Here is a 22,243-nt window from a genome sequence, read left to right as displayed (position 1 = left end):
AGCAGAGCGTGTAACGACTTCTCTGTATTTCCTGAGGGTGGGGGCTGTGAGGAATTCCGTGAGGGGAGGGAGGACGGTGGTTAAGGTCACAGACCTGTGTTGACAGCTCCCTAGGCCACTTACCAGGTGCTGGTCTCAGGTGAGTTCTCCGTCAAACTGGGGACCCCTGGGCGCAGTCACTGATGTCGGTGTGTGGCTCTCGTCTCAACACCAAACGTCCCCGTGTCTGATCTGATCCCCTTCCGACGCCTCGGGGCTCTCTGTGGATCATGGCTGTGGTCCTTCTTCTTGCTTCGCATCCAACCCAAAGTTGCTAAGCTGTGTCCGCAGCCAAATTATCGAGAGACGTGCTGGGCAGTGCTGGGGACAAAGCGAGAACCTTTGGGATAACAGGGTCATTCAACTAGTTAATCCATCTGCTTAATCAGTGATACCCTGGATGCCCCCATTTCCCCGCCTTAACCTAGAGGATAGAGACTCTTCCAAATGCTTTGTTGACATCTTTTATTAAGAGTGGACTTCTTGAGAAAAGACAGTCTATTCAACAGTGGTGCTGGAAAAACTGGGCAGCTATGCGTGAAACAATAAAATTAGAACACTTCCTAACACCATACACAAAAATAAACTCAAAATGGATTGAAGACCTAAGTGTAAGGTCAGATACTATAAAACTTTTAGAGGAAAACATAGGAAAATATACTCTTTGACATAAATTACAGTCAAAATTTTTTTCGATCTACCGCCAAAAGCAATGAAAATAAAAAGGACCTAATTAAACTTAAAAGCTTTTGCACAGCAACTAAAATCCTAAACAAAGACAGCCCTCAAATGGGAGAAAATTATTTGCAAACAAAGTACCTGACAAGGGTGTAATTCCAAAATATACAAAAAGCTTGTGCAGCTCAATATAAAAAAAATTGAAAAATAGGCAGAAGATCTAAATAGACATTTCTCCAAAGATGACATTTAGAGGGGCCAAAAGACACACAAAAAGATGCTCAATGTCACTAATTCTTACAGAAATGCAAATCAGAACTGTAACAAGGCTATCACCTCACACCAGTCAGAATGGCCATCATCAAAAGTCTACCAACAGTAAAATGCTGGGGAGGGTGAGGAGAAAAGGGAAGCCTCCTACACCATGGGTGGGAAAGGGAAATTGGTGCAGGCACTATGGAGAACTGTCTGGAGGTTCCTTAGGAAACCAAAACCAGAACTACTTGCATGACCCAGTAATCACACTCCTGGGGATATTATCTGGAGAAAACCACAATCTGAAAGGCTGCATGCACCTCGACGTGCACTACAGCACTGTTTACAATAGGCAAGACCTGGAAGCAACCTAGGCGTCCACTGAGAGATGAATGGATAGAGATGTGGTACATCTATACAACACATCACTCAGCCATAAAAGGAACGAGATAACGCCAGCTTCAGCGCTCTGGATGAACCTAGAGAGTGTCATACAGAGGGAAGTTAAGTCAGAAAGTAAGATTAACACTGCTTATATGTGGAATCTAGAAAAACGGTACAAATGAACTTACTGGCAAAGCAGAAAGAGTCACAGGTGTAGAGAACAAGCAAGTTATTAAGGGGGAAGGAGAGGCGGATGCACTGGTCGATTACGATTGACCTATAAACACTACTATGTATAAAACAGACAACTAAGCAGAACTGACCGTATAGCACAGGGAACTCTGCTCAATGCTGTGCAGTGACCTAAACCGGAAGGAAAGCCCAGAAAGAGCCGATACATGGACATGTGCATGTAAGACGGATTCACTTTGCCGTACAGCAGAGACTAACAACGCTGAAGCAACTGCACTCCAATAAAGATTAGTATGCAGAGTCGACGGCAACCTCCACCCAGCCTGGTCTCTCTTTTCCCATCCGTGGACTGACTTGCGCCAAGAGGCTTACGATGACACTGCTCTTTATTTGCAAACAGGCTGAGAGTTTGCTCCATCGAGTCTTCTGTTACAAAGGGTGTTTAGGGAAAACTTTCAGATTTAAGGCCCACGATGACTGACCAGGAGCTTTACAGTGGAACAGTTACCTTTTCCCTCAAAACAGACAGATCTGCAAAGTACAACGAAGTAAGAGGGCAGAGACAACATTTGTTATGAAAAAGCTAATCAAAAGGACAGAAAAATAAAAATGTCAACATTGGGCAAAAATATGTCAGTATTGGCTTGTTTGCAGAACCTGGTCAGCGGCCGATATGCTTGGCTTTAAGCCCGCAGTGTGAAGGATCTGTTCGGCAGACCAGCCCCCAGCTGAGTTCCTGCCAGGACAAGCCCAGGACCCCTCGCTGGCCCCCTGGACACTTCCTGCTTCTGCGGGGAGCAACCTGCTCAGACGGGGCTGCAAGACGATTAAGGCCTGAGGTGACCCCTTATGGAAGGGCTCCGGGAAGGCCCTCATGCTGAACCTCAAACCTGACCAGGGTGGCCCCTGGGCCCTTCCTCGGAGGAGCTGTGGCGGCAGACACGCGGATGTGGGGCACCTCTCCTCAGGCTCGCTCACACCCCCTCCCTGCACCAGGTCCTCCAGCGTGTCCAGAACATCAAGACCCTGGACTGGCAGAGGTGCATGGCAGAGGCCCTGCTGTTGATCCAGCCGCCACTGAGATCCGAAAGCCTAGATGAGGAAGGCGGGGCTTTCACCCCTCAACAGGGGAAGGGCAACCAGCTTCCTCCGTGATGAGCTGCAACTATTACAGAAGCTGTGGTCATCTGAATAATGGAAATGTGTCTGTTTAAATCTGATTTTTTAAAATTGTATTTTAACTCCGTGAAGACTGGCACATTGTCTGTGAAATACACGAGAAACTCAGTAAACCTGAATGGTGCCTAATATTCTTGCGATACTTCAAATAAAGCCCCTTTATTCCCACTCCAGACTGAGAAACTAAGGCTCCGCAGAGCTCTGTCATCGAGGAAGACCCTGTGTGGCCGTGAGGGCCACGTGCTGCCAGGTGCCTTGACACACACAACCTTGTGGGAGTGCTTCTCTGACCTGGCACTGCTGAGTGCAGTTTGTATGAATATATCCCCCAAGGCTTTAAATACCATTTCTATGCTTTCATTCTGATGCTGGGAAAGACTGGAGGCCATAGGAGAAGAGGGCGGCAGAGGATGCATCACGACTCAATGGACATGAGTTTGAGGAAACTCCGGGACATGGTGAGCGACAGGGAAGCCTGGCGGGCTTCAGTTCATGGGGTCGCAGAGAGTCGGATGCAACTGAGTGACTGAACAATAACAACATGCTTTCATCCCAATCTTTTGAGCTTTAGTTACTCTACTGACTAGAACAGGATTCCCTATCTTCTCCTTATCTTAGTTTTGGCAATTAATTGTTTTCAGGTCAGAAGCCAGAGTCATCATCTAGCCCCCACCGTGGCACCAAGTTCTGCCTGTTCTTCCCACCCCACGAGCCCGGGTCAGCTCTCACGGGAAGGCCTGTTGGCAGAAGAGCTCAGTGAAGGAGAGAGAGAGGCAGGGAGACCTAGCAGGTGACACGGAACGACGCAGACTTGGAATGCACCAGCAGCCAGGGCAGACAGCGCTGGGGGGCAGCACTGTTTCCGCCGTCGCGCAGCTGCTGAGGCTGTGACTCGCCTGCAAGCGCCATCAGCTCAGAGGCCAGGCCGCTCCTCCTGTACGACCGAGTCCTCCATCTCCTCTACTGAAGCCAGGTTCCTGCCCTCCCCTGTGAGCCTGCATGGCTGGGCACAGCTACCCTACACTCGGGGGGAGAAAACTGAAAACAAGCCACAACGCTGACCCAAAGTGTGCAAAAATCCACTGCCTCCGACAGAAAAGGTTCAGTTGCCGCAAGTTAGTGCACGAGCTTGTCGTGCCTGGGAGGATCCAGTGACCTCTCCTTGGAAGGCTGACGCATAACCTGCCTGGGGCAAGGACCCCGGAACCCTGGGGCTGGAATGTCAGCCAGGGGGGCCCCTCCACCCCATGCTGCCCCCTGCCTTTGTCCTCTAGACACTCACTTCCTGCCTCTCACTCCACAAGACAGAAGTCTGCGCCCACTGCCTGGCAGACCTCCTCACTCCCCTCAGCCTCCCCACTCTGTCTTCCTGGGGTCCAGTGGGCACTGGAGGAAGCCCAGGCACCCCGTGCCCCCCTTCTAAGGACCCTCAGAGCCTCTGTTCATCTGGGAACTAGTGGTAGGCTTCACAGGTTCTACCCAACAGGGGGCAGGCTTCCTGGATCTTAAAGTGACCAGGCAGAGTCCATCTCTCAGCCGGAGTCCTCCACCTCCATCTCCACTAACTCAGGTACCTAAGAGCGCCACTGCACAGCCAAGGGTCACCACTGAAGAGCGCCGCATGGAGTGAGATTTCCACAGCGGGGCACGAGGCACTGCCCGCGATCCGCGGGCAGGGAGACCCTTGGCCCAGGGCTGGCCTGTGTCCATCAGGACAGAGGAGCACTCCCCACCCTGCTTCCAACCTCCTCCTGGCCGGCACACCCAGCCCTGTGGATCGGCGTTCCCGGCCAGGCCCGCGGTCGCGCATGGAGAGCTATAGCTACAGACCCACCTCACGGGGGGGATGCCCGCCACCCACCTGCCTCACACGCCAGGTGGGCTGAAGCGAGGCTGGCCTTAGCCCACGAGAGTGGGATCAGGTGTCTGGTTCTGTTCAAGGAGCACCTAGTGACTGACAGCTGAAACTGAAACGTAACTGAAATTCCTCAAACGGAGGCAAAGGGCTTTGAATTCCAAGGAAACATTAATGGCTGACACAGTCCCGGGAGAGCGCCACACACCAGAGGCTGGATTCCGAGCCTGGAGAAGTCAAGACCTCACAAGTGGAACGCAGTGTGTAAACTGCGTGGGCATGGAATTTCTGGATTAAAACAAAAACAAGAAAGTCTCTTACCTGGCTTATCCCTCCGAGAAGAGGGGAGGGCCCGGGTTCTGATTCTAGAGTCAGAGCTCTTCAGTACAAACTTCTGTGGCAGGTTGACACTGGTGTTAGGAGCCCTGGTTCCTGAAGTGATTCCATCGCTGGGAACTGCCAAAGCAACGGGACTGAGTGAAGGAAGGAGGCTGTCCGGGCCCCTGCGCGCCGGAGGACCGGGAGCCGAGCGGGCTGGTCTCCTCAGCCTGCGGTCAGGCCAGCCTCTGTGGAGGAGAACCACACAGCCGCCATTCACGTGTGCACCACACTGCTACATTCCGAGGCTGTGACACGTCAGACGTTACAAAATAACATCTGTGAACGACGCTGGATCTGGCTGGCGGTACCGTGAGCACTGCTACACAGGCACAGCGGATTCTTTTTTTAACACTTTATCGGCGAAACAGAGCTCCCTTCCCTCCAGCCTCACGGACAACTAGTCCTTTTGTTTTTCTTGTGGGTAACACAACTTCCCTGCTTAACCAAGGCCTGTGCTGGCATGCTACAAAGGCAGTTCACACAGTAGCCTGCTGCACCCCGAGTCTCCCCAGTTTGAACTGCTCCTACACAGGGAACTGTGTAGCTCTTATTCAGAAAAAGCGTAAGTGGTAATAATAGTAATGGGACGTGCTAGGTTTTGGATAAACTGCTGTCATCTCCCCATTAGCTCAAGTTGGGAAGAAGAAGGTGACTGCGAGTTAGTGGGAGTTCCAACATATAGACTCGTTGCACGAAAAAGATCCCCAGACTGGGGGTGAGGGGGGCAGTCCACGATGGAACTTTGCCAACATCCCTTGCCTAATTAATGCAAGAGACTTCTTAGATAGAAAACTCCGAAACTCAAATAATATCCGAGAAACCAGGAAAAGTCCAGGATGTAAGTGTATCAAGCAAGGCTGAGAGGGAGGCTGGAAGGAGAAACTGGAAGCACGCACTTTAACTGCACCCCGCCCCACACCTTTCCCTGTCAGAAGACCACACCACCTCCCGAACCGGGCACATTCTGGCTTGGCTCCTGGGCTTAATTTAAAACAAAAGAAACATTTGTGGTCACTCTGTCAAAGTTTCAAGTGCTCTGCAGACTACAACTGGAATCCAGATTACATTCAGGAGTCCTGTATGGGTATCCTCCCAACTAAACCTGCACAGGAGTGATGACAGATTCTGTCTGGAATTTAGTTTTGTAATGAAGTCAGAAAAATGAAAATGACCAATTGCCAGGAGGTTATTTTTGACTATGGTCGGCACTTGTCCTTAATCAGGGTCACTATGGAAGAGTCCCCCCACCTCTCGCCCCGCCCCATGGTTTGCCACCAGCATCCTCGAGGGCTTAAGGAAGAGGGCCGGCTCCTCAGCAGGGGTTGCGCCGTGTACTCCCGGTCCCCGCTGAACCCAGAGGCTGCTGGGAGCTCTGTGGACAGCGGAAGCCTCTGTCCTGGGACGTGTGCAGGATGAACCACAGCTGCAGGGAACGCCGCAGGTCTCCTGGATGGGCCGAGCAGGTAGGTGGTGACGGGAACTCCGCTTGGTACCAACACCCAAAAGTGAAGGTGAGGTAACAAAGGCTAGAAAGGAGGCACTTATTAAAAACAACAACAAAAAACCAACAAAACAAAAGAACCGAACACCCTTCAGTGGGGCCTGAAGACATGGAGGAATGCAGCACGCTGACGGCCACGTGCACCGCCCGCTGTGAACGCCACAGCCTGTGACCTCCGGCCACGGGGCCCTGCTCCAGCCCATGCTCTCAGCTGTACAGGCCCATCCCCGGGCTTCTCTCGATCCAGGTGACAGGCCATTCCCCCATCAGTCTGCGGACGCCACTCACACTAGTCACTGCCTGGACGCTGGCTCCCCAGTCGAGGCCATAGCCGCAAGCTTGGGCTGTGATTCCTGGCACGGAGGGCCCGACTCTGGGGGGGGGGCGTTTGACATTTGTCCCCAGTACCCAGCTGTCACCACAGGGAAACCAAGACTGTAATCACAACAGCAAGGACAGGCTCGTGTTGCTTTTTTCCTTTTTTTTTCTTAAAGGAGTGAGGGCATGGAAAAATACAGCACACCAATGAAACAAAAGGCCAAAAAAAAAAAAAAAAATACAAAAAGAAAATAGAAAATAGAAAAATGTATTTACAAGTAGTACATTACTATGATCAGAAAGCACAGAGACACCTGCTGCTATAATACATGCATCGGTTCAAGAAGAAACTACTGAAAACCCTGCGAGGAAGAAGCCTGTAAAAACAAAACAAAACAGTGGGTCAAAAAGCTTTAACTTTTCATCCCTAATTTGCTACACTGATCAAAACCAAATGAGAGTTCCCTATAGTCCATGAGTCTATCAGTACAAATACTATACTGGTTTTTAACTGCACGTTCAGTTGTGGAGGGAGAGACAGCAGCTTGTCTGTATACAAGGAAGCCAGCGTGAACTGCTCTACATGCTAGAAATTACAGCAAGCCCCTGTCTGCTACACAGCATGAGCTTAGCGGGTTTTAATTTCTGTTTATTCATATATATCTATGTGCATGTGGGTGTGTATGTACGTATAAAAACCGTGCCCTCGTTCACTGCCAACACGACGTCTGGGTGGACATGAACTCATTACAACAAATTCTTATGTGTATGTTGTAAGAAGTCACTCAATGTCTGTGGATTTAATAAGTCACTTCACACCACAGAAAATATTTAATAAATCCAAAAAAAGGAAAGAAGAATATAACGACAGAAGAGCTTCTGTCTCAGTTCTCTGAAACTGAGTCCCCCATAGGAAACTGGTCCCAAAGTTCTTGAGGGTTCACTGAAGAAACCAGTTTGTTGAGGTTTTCATCCTTTTAGTGTTCAAAGGTACAGAACGACTCCTTGCTGTTGTCAGTTTCAACAGTCACATCTCCGTCCCCCACAGGTAACAGTCTGGTGCAGATCCATAAAAATGGGGGAGGGAGGAGCACTGGAGGGTGGGGGAGGACCTATCACTTCAGGAGGGGCTCCACCTCTCCGGCGGCAGGAAGAGAAGGAACCACGCAGGCTCCAGCACCTCGCTCCCAAAATGCAAAATCTGGGCACACGGCAGCCCTTACACAGGTGCACTTCCGAGTACCAGGCCAGCTCTCAGAGGAAACAAACCACACGTTGACAGAGGAGGACTGAGAGGCCATTCTGGTTGCCAGCTGTGATCCATCATACTTCCAGGAATCGGGAGCTGCTGGACTTGGAGTGGAATGGCTCAGACCACATTCGCCGTAGGTCACCCTGGGAAAGGCAGAACTTTAGGCACGTTTCAGATCGAGGCACACCTATCTATGTACAAGCCCTTCCTGACTCCTGACCTCAGAGCAGATTGATTCTGTGCAGAATCAAAGAACATTCACATTTTGTTCATTGAAAAGTAACTCCCAGTTCTTCGAAGAACTCGCTAGAAGGGCTCTTGGCTGTCTCCCCCCCAACCCGGGCAGGAAAGGGCTCTGACTGTCCTGGGGGCAGTTCAGCCACTTGTGAGTCAAATGATCCAGGCTCATATTAACGTCTGTGTCTGCTTCCTTGTCTGTAAAATGTGGGTGATAGTATAAACCTTGTAAATCAGATAAGGCCCTCAGGTTTTATATTTCTTATTTCCAAACTTTAACGCAGAGTACTAAAAGAGCTATTAGGTGGCAACAGCATGCTGCTTTTAAGAGAAACAGAAGTCTCTGCAGCAGGGTTTAAGGGTAATCCGTGACTAGGTGGTGAGGGGTCTAACTCATTAGTATTTTCAGCCAATGGCTGTTAACAATCTGGAAGAGGTTGCTAATAGTAGGTTAGCAAAAACAAAATCCACCCCCCCACCAAGATCCCAAGATCAAGAGCTTAGGGTCTGAAGCAAGGGGAATACCTAGTCAAGTCCAGGGTCAATGCCACGTTATTGCTTTCACTGGCTTGTAACTGCCTCTCTCACCTTTAAATAGGCCATCGTGAGGAGTGGCAATAAGGTAAATGGCACCAAATAGAGAAGGGCAGGCTGGGCTGCTCGGTGAATTCGAGACGCCACAGTCGCAGTGAGCAGACCTGTGGGGAGAGACGCTGGTGAGTGACTCCAAGCGGCCAGCCCGAGGGAAGAGAACCTGTTACCTGACGGCTTCGCGGCACGTCCCGAGCCTGTGTAGCTCTAATGTGACACCCCCTCCAGTGGTAGGGAGTAACATGCCTAGCTTGAGCAGGCAGAGAAACAGGGAGCAGCACAGCTTTTCAAAAACTAAGAATTCCCAGGACCAAGTGGCCAAGCCCCTGGTTCCAGGCCTCACTTCAACCCCAGCAGGCCTGGTCTCCCTGTCTCCAATATACACGATGATGATAGGCGTGTGGGCGTGCTAAGTTGCGTCCGACTCTTTGGTGCTCCAGGCAAGAATACTGGAGTGGGTTGCCATGTCCTCCTCCAGGAGATCTTCCCAACTCGGGATGGAACCCGCATCTCTAATGTCTCCTGAATTGGCAGGTGGGCTCGTTACCACGAGTGCCACTGGGGAGCTGGGTGACGACAGAGTTGGAGGCAAAAGACCTGGGTTCAAGTTCTAACCCTGCTGCTTGTGACAGCCGTGTGACCTTGCACATCTCTGAGCCTCAGGGCAGTGGCCATGGCCCACTGGGAGCTGCTGGCGTGGAAATGAGCACAGGCCTAGGAAAGCGCCATGGAACTGTGCCATGCTCCCTCAGCAGGAGGCACCGAGGTGAGCGAGGTGCTCCTCTCCATCGCTCTCGCAGCTCATGCATGACAGACATACAACCGTCTCTCCCCGTCCAGCCGAAACAGCTGGCTAGAGAAACACTAGCCAAGGGAGAGTCCGGGTCAGAGGTGATGGAAATGTTAGAGCAGATGAAGGGAAATATCTGTCAAGCAGCACAGGAAGTAAACATGACACCCATTAAACTCACACTGAAGATGTAATTAAGCTCACACACTGCTCCATCGCCATGCGGCAGGTGTTCTCAGTCTGAGGCCTGACCACACTTCTCCTACAATGTCCCTCAAACATACTATTATTGGATAGGGAACGAGGCTGCTGGCCTCACTTCAGGGTCAGGTGCTGCTTTCCCCTCTGTGGTTGTTTATAACGACGACTTGAGTGACTGCTCTTCTTCCTCCAGCCTCTGTAGCTGCAAGATCTGGGTTAACTCCAGCACTTGGAGGACAGTCAGGGAGGGGATCGCATGCAGCCTCCCCGGTTCTCTTACCTACAAAGTATCCGATGAGGGTGCAGTGAAAGTAGGAAACCTTCTGCATGCGCCCAGAGATGTTGGCGGGTCCGGAGGCACCGCAGGAGTCACCGTTGGCTTGCTTCTTGTAGTTGTCATAACGCAGGACGAAGCACAAGAGGAGTCCAGGCATCACGATGTCTCCAATGCCCAACATAGAGAAGTGGCTGCCTGTGGAGCTGGAACGCAGGGTCACACGTCAGGGGTTCGCCCTCTACAACCCCACTCCTCCTCCCGCTCAAGGTCTGTTCGCTTTTTAAGAAGTCAAAGAATTTATCTGACGGCTGATAGCAATCGCTCCTGGTTTAACAGCACTGGCTGTTAGAGGAGTGTGGAGACTGAACGCCACTAGAGTACTGGAAGAAGGGTCTGCAGCAGCCAGCGCTTTGGGACAGCACCACCTAAGCGGCTGCTGAAGCGTCCGCGTAGTGCTGCCGCCTCTAGAGATGTCAACTCACCATGTGTCAGAGATTCACTGCTGAGATTTCCAGTAAGCCACCCAACTACTACCAGACATGGGAGATGAAAGCAGCACATTAATTTTTCCAAAATTATAGTTCCAGGGACTCTGTAATTTTAGCATTAACACATTTTTACAAATGTTGGAAAAGTTAAAAAAAAAAAAAAAAGGACCCAGATCCTCCTGTTAATTCCCTCTGCAATAAAGCAGTAACGTATGGCTGTTTGATACCATCAATCAATTATTAACAAGCTGCACCTGCATCACTTAATGACCCATCTCTGGAAGTTGTCAGTACTCCTGTCCTGTCATCTGTAAGGTGGAGATGATTCACAACCCTTTCCTGGTCAAGCATCAGAATGCTGATGACGACGACGACGACAAGGTGGGGACCGGAGGGGCAGAGGAGGGCGGGGTCCTCACCCTCCCGAGACGAGGCCACCAGTCCTACCTGGGGAAGACCAGTTTTCCAGGCAGAGACAGGCGCGGGACGTCGCGTCCAACGTTGGGCCCCAGGTGGAGCTTCCGGGACAGGACATCAAGGGGATTGTCAGCCGGCTGCGTGGCCACCTTCACCATGACGTTGCTATTAAAGATGTAGGCGGAGAAAAACACCTGCCAGGGGAGAGTCACCTTTACCAGAGGGAACTGGAGGCACCCCGATCTCAGCACCAGCCCTCTCTGCTCCTGAGAGCAGAGTCTCAGGACTGCAGCATCAGGCTTTTCCGACTGCACGCTTCGAGGAAATCTCTGCTCTTCTGTGTGCTGCGGATTTCTTCTCTCCACACCTCGAGAGGGAGCCCTGAGAGCTGAGCTGGCCATGCTCCAGGGTAGAGAGACCTGTGCTCCCTCCTCACCTAAGAGTCACCCGCGAACTCTCTACTCTGACAGGTCTCCATGCACACACGCCCACTCATCTCCCAACAGGTGCAGTGTCTGCCCGGAGGAGTGGTTCTGGACAGGAGGTACCAACCAAATGTACTGACTACATTTTCAGGAGTGAATCTTCCAATCAGACCTGAAGGAGAGCAGCAGCTCTGGGTAAACACTCACCCAGAAGACATCGTAGATGAGAAGCCCTGAGAGAAGCAGGCAGGAGACCTTGAGGCTGGGCAGGCGGACGAAGGCGATCATGGCGACACAGAGACCCATGGCCAGGGCTGGGGAGGAGACAGTGGTCAGAGCGGAGCACAGGCACAGCCTCCCTCCACACGCCATTCAGCTTGGAAACCTAGGAGAGCTTGTAAGTCCCTCAGCCCTAAGCCCCAGGTGAGGTGTGTACACTTAACTAGTGCAACGTGCCCACCTCAGCCCGTTCTGACCTCCTGGTGGTGGGGAAAGCCCCTTTCCTTGTGCTGGAGATGGTGGTCAACTAAGGCCCACAGGGCTGTTTTGCAGGATAAAGCTCTAGGCCAAGCCCAGCTCTCCCAGCTGTCTCCTGCCTCCGCCACCACCTCACTGCATTGCCCTTACTCCTTTAAAGCCACACCCTAGACCACATCCTCTTCACTTCCTTAAGGACGCTGTTCCAGTCAAGTCACTCCTTTATGCTCATCCTCCCCACCTGGGTCTAAATAAAGGGGACACGGCAGAACTGCTCAATGATAGGGTTTTCCATGACTCCACACAATCATCCTATCGCTCATCTTCAATGCAAGAAACCCTGCGCACCTTTCCAACTTATCACAGCCTTCCTCATGTGTGCACAGGCTGCAGCTGCCATCAGGGGTGCTGCTCTTTACCGTCTCTGCACACCTCAGCCAGGCTTCCCCACACTTCCTGCTGTGCTGTGTATCCGTTCCCCTTCTCTCTCTCCCCTACTTACACTCTTCACCGCCCTTGTCAAAAACCAGTTCGCATCATCCCCTGCCTCAAATCATGAGGTCCCCTTCTCTGTGATGGATCTCCTCTGACTGAGGCGGTGCAACTCACACACACAACAGTGCTATGCCGCAGGGGACTGGCCTCAAAGCTCCTCTTGTGTTCCTACTCCTCCACCGACTCCTTCTCTCCGTCTGAGTTGAGCGATAACCTCTTTCCAACCATGCCAACCAACTCTCCCCACCAGACTCCCAAGTTCCATGTTTGAAGAGGCAGCATGCATCCCGTCTGACTACTTCAGAGAAGGTTCTCAGCACAAGTGTGTTCAATGACAGTCATTCCCACCAACCGAATGGCGCCATCAGCCGGTCACAGCCCCAAAACACACTCTCAACTATTCATCCAGTTGGCCTTTCTTCTTCATTCTTTCATCCTTAAAAAAATCTTACCTCCTCTTCTGGGCTCTTCTAAGGAATAGAGGTGATAACTTTCCCTCACTGCATGCTGCCTGAGAAAAACTCAAGACTTTCCCTAATAGATTTACCAACAAATTTAACTTCTGGTTAAGTGTAAATTAATAAAAAATGTTAGACTGGTAAATTATTAATCTCTCCCCTTTAGTTATAATTATCTTTAATATACTATTGATAGAATCTCTATCACCTTCTCTTTCTCAACCAGGAGGGCCGGGAACAAAGAAAAGGACACCAAGCCAAGCTGCAATGTTCTCTAAAAGGATTGTGTAACCTGGAAGGCCTTAGGCAGTGCTCACATCTAAGACAAAGGCTTCTGGAAAGCTAATCTGGATGTGGACCAAGCGCCACAGTCTAGCATTTTAAAACAAAACAAAACAAAGCAAAAGATCAATTGCTAGACTTCTGGGATTGAGCATTTTCTAATCCTAGGCGAACAGCAAGTGCTATACAACGAGTCATCCATCTGTCAGGGCTCTTCTAGGCCCTGAACTGTTCAGGGGAAGTAGAGTATGAACCTGGCCCAATGGTCCTTGAACATGAGGAATGTGTGTACAAGATTCATCAACCTCTGCAAACATGCCACACCACTTATTGGTCAAATTCTTTTAAGTCCTTCCAAATTTAAAAGGTTAATTTGTTAAGAGTAGGAAACTGAGTAGGTAAAAAAGAAGCTATAGATTTAGTTCAAGAAAACTCTATAAAGTACCTTCTTAATGTTACTGCTTCTCAGAATAACTCTGAAAACAAGCTTCATGCCTCACCCTTTAAAATAACCACATTTATCATTCTGTTTTCACTGTAAATTAACTTCAAAGAATTTAATTGAAAAAACATTCATTTAAAAGAAATCCACATTATCGCTACCTACAAAATGATACCTGATTCTGCACAGAAGTCTGAAAAGACAGTTTGCATGTCAGGGGAAAACATATTTCAGAATGTTACAGACCCGTGGCTAGCAAGCTAGCTTATCTGTAACAGCAGAAAACAAGTCACATACAAATCAAACAAGGATATATATGAGAAACAAATAACTAAAAGTTCAAAGCCTCTCTCCTTTTTTTCTTTTTTAGGGAAAACTGTAAGTTTGGTCACAAGGACAATTTAACCAGTATAATCAGTAAGAGATTCTTATCATTTGTGGAAGTAGCAATAATGATAGAAAATGATATAACTTTACAAGTTAGGACCACTTAGGGTTTGGGGAGCCTAGATGAACAGTCAAAAAAGAATTTCAACTATTAGGTATATTTCACAATGGAAATTTCTTTCTGATCTTGGTCTCTGGGAAAATAAAGCTTGCTCTTTTATGGCCAATTTGTACTGACTCTAGAGGCAAGAATCCCATGGTGAGACAGCCCCTACAGAACAGCATGTGGAGAGCTGCTGCCCCCGCCTTCCTATAGAGAGTCTATTAGGACTCTCCCCACCCTGCCTGCAGCCGTGTGGTGAAGACCATTCAGCTGACTGCTCTCAAAACTGAGCTTCAGAAGGCTGTGCAAATCAATTTATCTGGAAAGAAAGTCACCTTCCCTCATGCCAACCTCTTCTTTTTTAGAGGCACACTACTTTGGTATTTTCCTGTCCTATGTAATGCTCGAGGAGAGGAGAGAATGGAGTATGAAGGACACACTGCTTGCTGTTTTGAGAGGTACCTAATGTTTTAAAAACTGGGTCAGCAACTTAGTAGACTTCAAATCCTTAGCAAAACCTGTAACCAGTATTGTGTGTGTCTGGTTGTTGTTTAGTCACTCAGTTGTGTCCAACTCCTTTGTGGCCCCATGGACTGTAGCCTGTCAGCCTCCTCTGTCCATGGGATTTCCCAGGCAAGAATACTGGAGTGGGCTGCCATTTCCTTCTTCAGGGGATCTTCCCAACCCAGGGATCAAACTCATGTCTCCTGTGCTGGCAGGCGGATTCTCTACCACTGAATCACCTGGGAAGCCCCAGTTCCATGGAAGCAGGGCCATCGACAGTCTGGAGTGGGATTACAGCGAGCCTCAGACTACCCAGGGGCTGGAGGCTCCAAGGTTGTTTAAGCATCACCATCACCGCCCCAACTCCGAGCGCCAGGATGGAGACCACCCAGTCCCAGGCAGGTGACTGTGGCTTCCAGAGCCCAGGTCAGACTGCAGTGCTTGGAGCTCTCCTCTGTGTAGATGAACTTAGGGGTGCCATTTATGGGAACGGGCTCTGTCATTTAAGGACATCATCATAGAACATTTTCTCTTAATATGTAGCTAACAATCATCCAAATCGTCACTTTATAGGGGACTGAAATAATCCAGTTTAGATTTTAACCAACTAACCAACATTATATCAAGTTTTTGTTCAGAAGTAGTAGAGGAGAAATGTCTGTCTGCTTCCTCATCAGGAAGCACTGGACTGGATGAGATTAAAGGGCCATAATCACAAGAGCAGCTGTGAGACTGACTGACTGACACTACTCCAATCATTAACAGGACCAACACTCCTTAATTTTCTACAATACATATTTTAAAGCGCAATTAGGTTCTATTAAAGTCTTTCAAAATCAGCTACATGCTCGATTTCAACACTGCTTCTGGTTAACCATCAGCCCTTGGCAGGAATCAGGAGTTAATGTCAGGAAAAGTCAAATGCAAGTTAATGGCTACACTACTACTAACTTCTAGTCGCTACAAAACAGTTCTTACCCTTCTGCTGTAATCTGGCCAAGCCCTGTGGCGACTTTGGATGGAATTTCTTCTTCTCAACTTATTCTTTATCAACCCTCAGAAGCACTTAAATTATCAACCACCAATCCACAAGGATACTCAAAGCACAGATACTTGAATCTAGGAAATTTAGCAGTTCAATAAACCACTTAAAAATTCTAAACACTGCACTTCAGAATGCATATTTATATCCACAGTGGATATTCAAGTACTGAAGCAAATGATCATAGTTAATTTTTTTAAAAAATCAGGCAATACACGGCACTACCGCAAGAGACCAAGCATGTCAAGAGATCAGTCCGTCACTACACAGACTGGGCCTGGTGATTGAGACTCTGACTTCCTACTGAGTCATTTAAAGGTCTGTATGTAAGTCTAAACGGTAACTTGATCTGCAACCTCAAGGAACTGCTTTTGAGTTCCCATACTTGGTCTATGGTAGGCACTATTTAAAAAAAAAAAAAAAAGCACTCAACAACAAGTATGACAGCAAGTATGCAGAGTCACGTTCAGGCCACAGGTGCGAGGCCTCGTACCACGGCCGCAGAAGCAGAGCCCAGAACCAAAGTCACCTCCAAAGCTAATTGAGCCCCTTTGTGACCGTTGCCAAAAGCCCCTGATCATCACTGTCAGGCTTCCTGACGCCCAATTAGGCAAAGATGCCCACTCTAGTAAACACCCTATAGCGCCCCAACCTGTCACCTAATGCCAACCCTCCGGCAGGAAGTTACTCTTGTCTTCAGGCTATAAAAATTGGCTATTAACTCACGAATACTGTCAACTCTCCCTGGTCTGTCCAGAGGTCTGCCCATTGTGCTCACAGTATCTCTGCTCTTTGTTCTTAATAAACTCCTTCCCTTCTGAGATGTTCTGTGTCTGGAAATTCTTTTCCGACCCGCACTTGGACAGCCTCAAATATATACAAACAAATTATATAAAATCATAAGTACATATATTTAACATTTTACAGATTATCACCTGCAGAAATAGCAGTTTGGCTTAGATGTGCAGTTCTGCAGATGTGAACACGTGCACAGGTGTGTAGAGCCACCCCACAGAAGCCCTGTGCCGTTTCTGCACAGGCACACCTGCTCTGTGCTGAGACAGCACTGAGGGACAGCCCCGCTGCAGGCGCACCGTCCTCTCAGCTGCAGGGATATGGTGCCTGGCAAGAAGGGGAGCCCCTCGGACCTGGCAGTGCCTTCAGAGAGCTCTGTTCCAAGGTCTGGGTTAGCCCTGTGGTTGCTTGGAATGGGTCAGAGGAAGAAGAGCCACCCATACCCATATCTCTGCTTTCCAAACTCCTCCCTTTAAAAAATTCTTTACACACTGTTGATACACATTACAACATAGATGAGCTAAAACAGCAAAAAACTGACTGTAGTATTTCAACTTCCTTCCCTTCTGAAACACCGAAAGAAAGCAAAGGGTGAACAGACTTCATGGGGCAAGGCAGATAGATAAAATCTCATGAGGTTAGTAAAGTGAACTGTGAAAACGACAGAAGGAATGAATGAAAAAGGAGGCAAAGATGGTTACAGGGTCTTAAGAAGAGACTAAAAGTCACTTCTCTGAACTTATTTCTTCTTCTGTAAAATAAGAACAACAGTACCTAATTCAAATAGTTGTTTTCAGGATTTCATGAGAAAAATCCATGTAAAACACTCAGCAGCTCAATGTTAGCTACTATTACTCTGTATATAATGATATAGACATGTATTTATATCAATACACTATTATATATTCCTCATATTTATATATAATATGGATATATTACAGTATAATCCTATTTATATTAAGAAAGTACAAAAATTTGTACTCCCAGTAGCATTATTCACAGTCAAAAAAGTGCAAACAACTAATGAATGGATAAATAAAATTGATGCATCTATAAAATTAAACAATATCTGGCCATAAAAAGGAACAGAGAAGTACTGATGTATGGTACAACATGGATGAACCTTGAAAACAGTATGCTAAGTAAAAGAAGAGACAAAAAAGGTCATATATGATATCATTCATGCAAAATGTCCATAAGAGACAAATTCACTGAAACGCAAAGTAAACTAGGGGATATCTGGGGCTGGGGTGGGGGAACGGGGAAGTGACTGCTAATGGCTGTGGGTTTTGGAGTGTGGGTGTGAAAATGCTCTAAAGTGGTGGCTGCCCCACCCTGAACATACTAAAAATGACTGAATTGTACACTTTAAATATATAAATTGTATGATATGTGAATTACACCTCAAAAAAGCTGTTATTAGAAAATAAAAGAGTATGGGTTAAAACTGATACAAAACACTGTCTCTGGAGACCTAATAATTCAAGGTAATCAGAAGTAATATATTACTAAAACACAGAAAATAGAGGAAGAGAGGACAAATTTAACCATAAATGAAATTACAATTTCAACTTGTCACCCAGTAGTTACTTACCATCCATGAGAAGCCAATGGCCAGTGAGAACCCAGATGAGGACGAGCATGACAGACAGAGAGAATGACAGTAACTCAGCAGCAGTGAAACGTCCACAGCAACCAAAGGAAATCCTGGAAAACACACACTGATTGGACTAATAGACAGTAAATTATGTTCAGTAAGCAAACCCTCCTTTGGTTCTCTATGATCACAATTTATGATGGCCAGATTAAAATAGCAGGCAATACCGAGATATCCAGAAATCCAAAATACCCACATTTCTTTGAAAGAAACTACAGAAAGTTCAGAAGGATTACATTTCTGCACCCATTAGATAATGTACCTTTTATCCCAGATACCAACATGGGTATTGAGAAGTTTAAAGTGATAATATCAATATTTGAAAAATCTAAATACAGAGAAATTTCTAATTCTTATGAGGAAGACAAAATGAGGAAAGTCAACAATTCAATTCATTAACCAAAGATGAATAAAATTAAAATAGTCCATCTATTTGGTTATCACTAATTCCTGGGAAAATCAGCCACCAGAAGCAACTGATTTCCTAAGAACATACAGCATCTCCATTAGCACAGCATTTTGTTTCCATGAAGCAATAGATTTAGGAGTTAAGGTGTGAACACTAGAATTACACCTAAGTGGCTAGTATATATTCTAGGTCATCAGTGACAAAAGGAAAGAATGTCTGAGTCAAGCACTATTTTCATATTCTATTAACTAGTAAAAGGATAAAGAAACTTGCTCAACTTTAAATAATCTAAGCAAGGAAGCATACTGCAATGACTGACTTCCTAAGATTTGTTTAGATTTCCTCTGCTATGAGAAGGTGCGAAAGAAGTACTATTTTCCAGTTTTAAAAAATCAAACATTTCATTTTCTAGTCTTCTGGCATTTTCGTGCTTCAGTCAATATCAGAAAATGTACTCTTAATATTGCTATCAAGTACGAAGAAAAAAAAACATACACACTTAATAGTTTAGAGGAAAATCCCAAGTCCTTACTTGTTCTGAGGTGAACAAGGCCTTGTTAAATACTGGCACATCGGGAGAAGAAGAAAAGCAAAAGCTATCGTTGCAAGAACTACAGAAAGAAAATGTATGGTTAATATTTTATTGTTTAATGTTTTACTAATCATAAGAAAAATGGCATGACTTACGGAAATAATTATTGCCTACAATACTTTCCTCAACAAGTGTATACAATAATATTAATTAACTAGAGAAAAGAAAAGTATCTTTCTTTAGCATTACACAGATAACCTCTTTGCATACCTGATTTGAGGTAGGGGTAGCATTGGCAGGTTTTCTTTCTTGTCTATCTCAACAAGAAATGATAAACAGCGGGCCAGAGTATGATCTAACAAGGCTAGCATTTTTAAAATTAATTTAATTAGAGGCTAATTGCTTTAAAATATTGAAGGCTAGCATTTTGATGTTTTATATTGATACGTGTCCACCATCAAGCATCTTGAAAACTGATCAGATAGCTGACAGTCCAATTACTGTGATTAGCTCTCAGTGTTTCTATCTGCAGAAACATGCATGCGTAAGGGTTGCCAATAACCACTCTACCAAACTGGACCTTCTGGTAACTTATCAGACAAGGAGTCACAGCCAAAGCAATTCTGCTCTGGTGCCACAAAGTTCTTGAGTTTTTAACCCCTAGCCTTTTGTCCAGACTGAGTTGGAGAGTTGGAACTGATGACAGAGGTATCAAGTGGTTCAGGGAGGGGTGGGGGGAGAAAAAGACAAACTTGGAGAGAAAGAAGACTTAGGAAGAAAAACTTGCATGGGGTGGTGTATAAATTTTTGAACGGTGATTTTTAAAAATGTTAAAAAATTTCCTTTTAAGGTTAAGACTAGATAGCAGAACTCATTTACCTGCTGTACATATTGTAAAAACTACTTGAACTGAGTCAAAGAAGAAGAACATTACTAGGAGAGAGACGGATGCTCCAATTGGAAGGAACAGGGCCTGGGTAGAGTCAATGGTCTGGATACCTGAAAGAGAAAGGGGCATATTAACAGTTTACGTAACAGGTTCTGCGCCCATGGACTTAAATACATTAACTCATCAAAGTGCAGACAGTTCTAGGGATTGGTACATATGACAGAGAATACCCAGGCCCTCGGGTTCTTTCCTAGGAAACAAGACTATGAGCTCCCTGCTGTCCTCATGGCGCCTTCCCCATGGCAGGTGCTCACCTCCTGCTCTGCGCCGGTACGCTATGCTCGTCCAGTGATCCAAGATCACGTTTCACGTCAAACTCACCTTCTCCAGGAGAACCCCTTACTAACTTGACCTACTGCTGCCCATCTTGGCTTCTGTTTCTCTCTTTGTACATGGATGTCAAAATGACTTCACCACTGATGCTTACTCTGACCTACTGACAGCAGACGCTGGTTCAGAAGGACTCTGAGGCTATGGTAAAGGGCCATAAGAAAAAGCACCTGCTCGAGGTACGGGGGAAAAGGTATTTGCTGTTTCAGCACTTTACTAACAGCTTGGGAGTATTCTGGCCACACTGCCTATGGGACAGCTTGAGTACTAACTCTTTTTGCATCTTTCAAAATATCTAATAAATGTCAAATGAATGGTAGGTACTTAATATTGATCACTTAATATTATCAAGTCTCCTTATTTCTAATTTAGTACTTTCTATAATAAGCATTACCAACTTTCTAGTACAATTCACATACCATAAAATTTACCCGTATTAAGTAATTCAGTATTTTTTTGGGTAAATTATCAAGTGTGAAGCTACCCAGGTGGCACTAGTGGTAAAGAATCGCCTGCAAATGCAGGAGACATAAGAGACCGTGGTTTGATCCTAGGGTCCAGAAGATCCCCTGGAGGAGGAAACGGTAACCCACTCCAGTACTCTTGCCTGGAGAGTCCCACGGACAGAGGAGCCTGGCAGGTTACAGTCCATAAGGTCACAAAGAGTTGGACACGACTGAAGCGACTTAGCATGCACCAAGTGTGAAAGGACCACTATAATCTAGTTTTACAATGTCCTCATCTCAAGAAGATCCCTCATGCCAGTTAACTGTTAATTCTCCTTCCCATCCCTTGCCCCAGGAAACCACTAATCTACTTTCTGTCTCTCTGTATTTGTCTTTTTGGAAATTTCATATAATTGGATTCTTAAAATACACTGTTTTTCTATCTGGCCTTTTTTACTTAGCAATGTTCTGATGTGTATCTATGCTGGAGCATGTTTCAGTAATTTATTCTTTTTAATACTGAATAGTAAGCATTCCATTGCATGGACATACTGTATGCTGCTTATGCCATTAACTAGTTTACTGATCTTTGACTTGCTTCTACTTTTTGGCTATTATGAATGCTGCTGCTGAACACTTGCCATATGGCATACCTCTGTTTCTTCAAAGCAAACATCCTTTAATATCTGAAGTACCAGAAGAGATACAATAGTTCTACAGGTACTGCAAGTAGCTATCTTTAAGAGTCACTAAATGAATTTATGATCAACACGTACAAAATTAACAATCTCACCAAAGGACTTAAATGAAGTTACAATCAGACAGATACCCATCTATCTTGCTTGTCTTTAAGGAAATAAAGAATATTGGCTGCAAGGTTTAAGGCATGAATTAAAGGGACTTCACAAGAAATCTGTAGCTCAGATTCAGAACGTAAAACATTTAACAAATTATACCATAAAGATTCAACTGTATTATTATACCAACTGTAATTCTTAAACCCAGTAAATTATCAATTGGGGTTATAGGAAGAATCAAATTAAGACCACTACATGTAGACAGTTAACTGTCAAAAAGTGCCTTACTGTTATTGGTGCTGTTGCCATTGAAAGACCCAGAGGAACTGTTACTGTCTTTCTCCTTATCTTGGTTTTCAAAGTCCATATTAAGGGACCTGTGGGGAAAATTGTATAGGTAAGTTTTAGTTTCAAGAAAGAACTAGACCAGAAAAGTGAGTAATGAGACATAGTTTTAAATGTTAAAGCACTAGGAAAGAAAGGAAGATTTCTTTTGAACAGCTCTGCCAAACAGGTCTCCATGCTAGTTCAAGAGTTTTTCTGACAGCAGATAAAAGCATTCCACCGTGGCCGTATCTCTGTGCACATCTTTAATGACTTCCTTATGGTAAGTACCTAGAAGGAGAAACACTGGGTCAAAAGGCAAGCACAGTTTGAAGCTTTTACACACCACACAAC

At 46.4% G+C, this 22,243-nt stretch overlaps 1 protein-coding gene across 1 annotated transcript in view; it reads right to left on the bottom strand.

Annotated features, from left to right (window-relative positions):
- Positions 1 to 7,031: 7,031 nt before the first annotated feature.
- The window catches only part of SPPL3 (signal peptide peptidase like 3), a 96,311-nt gene continuing 81,099 nt past the window's right edge, over positions 7,032 to 22,243 (bottom strand). Inside the window, exons 3-11 of the mRNA XM_065904194.1 lie at positions 21,854 to 21,942; positions 19,923 to 20,042; positions 19,044 to 19,122; positions 18,040 to 18,152; positions 11,668 to 11,774; positions 11,066 to 11,229; positions 10,134 to 10,333; positions 8,860 to 8,969; positions 7,032 to 8,177 (exon numbers count right to left, since the gene is read on the bottom strand). Coding sequence (XP_065760266.1) covers positions 8,106 to 8,177; positions 8,860 to 8,969; positions 10,134 to 10,333; positions 11,066 to 11,229; positions 11,668 to 11,774; positions 18,040 to 18,152; positions 19,044 to 19,122; positions 19,923 to 20,042; positions 21,854 to 21,942 — 1,054 coding nt within the window. The 3' untranslated portion in view covers positions 7,032 to 8,105. The remainder of the gene's footprint in view (positions 8,178 to 8,859; positions 8,970 to 10,133; positions 10,334 to 11,065; positions 11,230 to 11,667; positions 11,775 to 18,039; positions 18,153 to 19,043; positions 19,123 to 19,922; positions 20,043 to 21,853; positions 21,943 to 22,243) is intronic.

The sequence above is a fragment of the Muntiacus reevesi genome, chromosome 13, assembly GCF_963930625.1.
Source record: "Muntiacus reevesi chromosome 13, mMunRee1.1, whole genome shotgun sequence".
Lineage (NCBI taxonomy): Eukaryota > Metazoa > Chordata > Mammalia > Artiodactyla > Cervidae > Muntiacus > Muntiacus reevesi.
The sequence above is the reverse complement of the archived record's forward strand: the minus strand, read 5'-3'. Positions and strand labels throughout refer to the sequence as shown.